The sequence below is a fragment of the Mycetomoellerius zeteki genome, unplaced genomic scaffold (genome assembly GCF_001594055.1).
Source record: "Mycetomoellerius zeteki isolate Tzet28-1 unplaced genomic scaffold, Tzet1.0 scaffold702, whole genome shotgun sequence".
In the NCBI taxonomy this organism is placed as follows: Eukaryota; Metazoa; Arthropoda; class Insecta; order Hymenoptera; family Formicidae; genus Mycetomoellerius; species Mycetomoellerius zeteki.
The window spans coordinates 15,981-18,931 of NW_017257723.1; the positions used below are offsets into that span (position 1 = coordinate 15,981).

General features: G+C 42.1%; 1 protein-coding gene across 1 annotated transcript; it reads right to left on the bottom strand.

The window, feature by feature from the left end:
- Positions 1-660: 660 nt before the first annotated feature.
- Positions 661-1,538, bottom strand: LOC108729166 (uncharacterized). The gene is made up of 2 exons (XM_018458140.1): positions 1,064-1,538; positions 661-1,010 (listed from the first exon to the last, which is right to left on the bottom strand). The coding sequence occupies exons 1-2, from the start codon at positions 1,536-1,538 to the stop codon at positions 661-663; spliced, it is 825 nt and encodes a 274-aa protein (XP_018313642.1).
- Between the last annotated feature and the right edge of the window lie 1,413 nt (positions 1,539-2,951).

The window sequence follows — 2,951 nt, forward strand, 5'->3', positions numbered from 1 at the left end:
AAATAGGGTGTCCCATTTAAAAAAACCATCGTGACCTTGAAATGACCTTCAAAATTGACCTCAAGGTCAAAACTAATGGTACAATTAAATGACCCCCTCTGTCCTGGTCAACTTTTATTTAAACCATTTTTTTGTAGATACCGTAATTTGGAAGATATTCGGGTCCATATATTAAAATGACTCATCCTGTATATAGTATTAGTATTATATTTTAATGTACACTTTTTTTTTTAAATTTATTATGTGTATTACTATTATTGTACTTTCATATATATCGTATGTTTGATACATTTCTACGTAGTATTAGTATTTTAATTTACACTTTATATATCATACGTTTTAACATTTATATACGTATTATATACTAGTATTTTAATTTTCACTTTATATAACATAAGGATTTACATTTATATACATATTATATGTATTACTATTATTTTTATGTACACATGTATGTACGTATTCTATCTCTATATGCATTGTTAAAAAATAAAATAAAATAGAATAAAATAAAATAATGTATTTTGTATCATTATGTATGTATTTTGTATACTCTAAAATGAAGATGAATGGGGAGTAATAAAAAGAAACGTTTATATACTTATATAGATATATATTTTTTATATGTAGAACAAAAAAAATACATGAATCAAAATTGTATCAAATCACATTGTTTTTATGTATCCACAAATTGTGCGATCCATCGAATCCCAGCCACTTGACGTACACCTTGTCTCCCTTCCTGCGCAGTACTTTTTCCACGAGATACACATCCGGATGAGTAGCACGATGCAACTCGTGCTCATAGAACGCTCCAACGACAGATTTTCCGCGGTAGTCCTCGAGTAGATAGGTTACGGGATTAGTACGTTGCACCTTAACGATCGTAAACACTTCGGTGGTCCAATTTGGCGTGTAACCCTTCTCAAAAACCGTCTTGTACTTGCTCATGCGTACCGAATCGCCTACTTTGAATTTTGCCGGACCTGCGATCTTTATCGCGCTGTACCCTGTGTCCAAGAGTCTTTCGGTGATCGCGGGAGTTACGTCGGCGGATAATTGCCGTTGAGCGTAAACATCTTCCACATATCATTCTTGATCGTGCGATTGAACCGCTCGACCACTGACGCTTTCAACGTCGAATACGTGGAATAGTAATTAACGTTGTGTTTTTTCAAGATTTTCTGCACATCGGCGTTGTAAAATTCCTTTCCCATATCCGTTTGTAAATTTTTCGGACATCTTCCACTCGCTCGAACGATCTCAGCGATAGCCTCAGCCGTCTCGCTTCCGCCCTTGCTCTTGAGTGGTACGGCCCACTTGCTCAACACATCGATAACGGTGAGTATGTAGTGGTGGCCTCTGTTGAAGCTCGAGTACGGGCGCATCTCAACGATATCAGCCTGCCACAGATCATCGTATCCCTGGACTATGACGCGCCTTCGCGGAAAATTTCTTCTCGCCGGAGCGTGCAATTCGTCGACGAGCCGACGTCTCTCGGAGTTAACTTTTTTCTTTTCGTCGGATCTCTTTTTCATGATTCGATGCGTAATACACAGAATATAAGAAAAAAAAATGTATTTTTTTCTCGCTCACTCGACTGACTCGTTTCGTTGATACGCGATTTAATTTATAATAAGACCGGCTTCGCGGAGTTCCTCGATGATCGACAGCATCTCGTTGCCGTGAGTGTTGTTCCCTGCTCGGTGCGAAGCGTCCAACAATCGTAGACGATCCACCAGCTCATTGCGATCGTCCCAATGCACATAATCCATTGCGTTGTCGTTCAGTGTCATTGTGTGAGGTAATCCCTTTCCAGATTTCTTCTTCTGTTTCTTGGGTGTAACCAACATCAACGGCGCGATTACATGTTTGTACTTGTATCCCCTGTTGCTCAATAATCGACCCTGCGAATGATGCTTGTGCTTGTGCGCGTTCGTCATCAACAGCATGCTCTTGTACTTGCATATCGTCTTCCGTTTAGAGGGCATCGTCGGGAATTCTCTGGAAAATCAACTTGTAAAGACCGGGTGTACCGACGTTTCGTATGCCGTCGATAATTATGTTGTCCGTGTCATCCACGTCGAAACATTCATTGCCCCACATCAATCCATCCTTGTGTAGGTAAACGCCATACACATGATCTATACCGCTCTCTTTATCTTGCGCTTCCCTCAGGACAGCCTTGACGTACTTTTGACCCAGCGGACCCAAACTGGCTCGTAACGCCTCTCGACGTTTGCAATTGATTTGGAACCTTCGTCGCTAGCAAGGTTTCGAAAACGTTTTCCAACGACTCTATCGTCGGTACGATTTTGGCACGCGGGGTGGAGGTTATTGGTTCGTGCAACCGATCTGATTTATGCAGAGACGTGGAAGGCTCGAACGTTTCGCTCACTTCTTCTTCCTCCTCTTGTTCCTCCTCCTCCTTCCTCACACGTTTAGGAGCGGACGCTGCATCTTCATCGCGCGATTCTCTCTTCGTCGCGCGCTCGCTGAGGTTGTCGACGAAAAGTCGCAGTGGCTCGATAAGAGGTTTAAAATGTCTATCCAATGCGATACCCTCCTCGATTCTACCGGTCTTCAGAGCGCGATGTTTCTTGCGAATCGATTCGATCGTCTTCTCGATCTCCCTCACGATTTTTTCACGCTCGCGCACATCTGCCATGTTTGTCTCCGGCTAAGTATCGACAACGACTGGTTATGTTACAGTATCGCGAACTCGTTAAATACTTTTCTGTATCGTCCATTTGTTAGCGCACTGTCTTTGTCTATCACTACGAATCCATATTTTTGTTGCCAACAGTCGCAGCACAACGCGCAAAATTCGTCGTACGACATGTCGGTATTCACGTGATCGTTGTAAAAGTGTTTCAAGTTGGTACCAACCTGTTTGAACAGGATCAGCAGGTTCGCGTTGTCACGTATCAGATGTTTAGGTATCCTCGCAT

Coding starts and splice junctions, on each gene's coding strand:
- LOC108729166 (XM_018458140.1), bottom strand. CDS start 1,538: ATGAAAAAGAGATCCGACGAAAAGAAAAAAGTTAACTCCGAGAGACGT. Junction 1,011..1,063: donor GAAGATGTTTACGCTCAACG/GCAATTATCCGC, acceptor TCTTGGACACAG/GGTACAGCGCGATAAAGATC.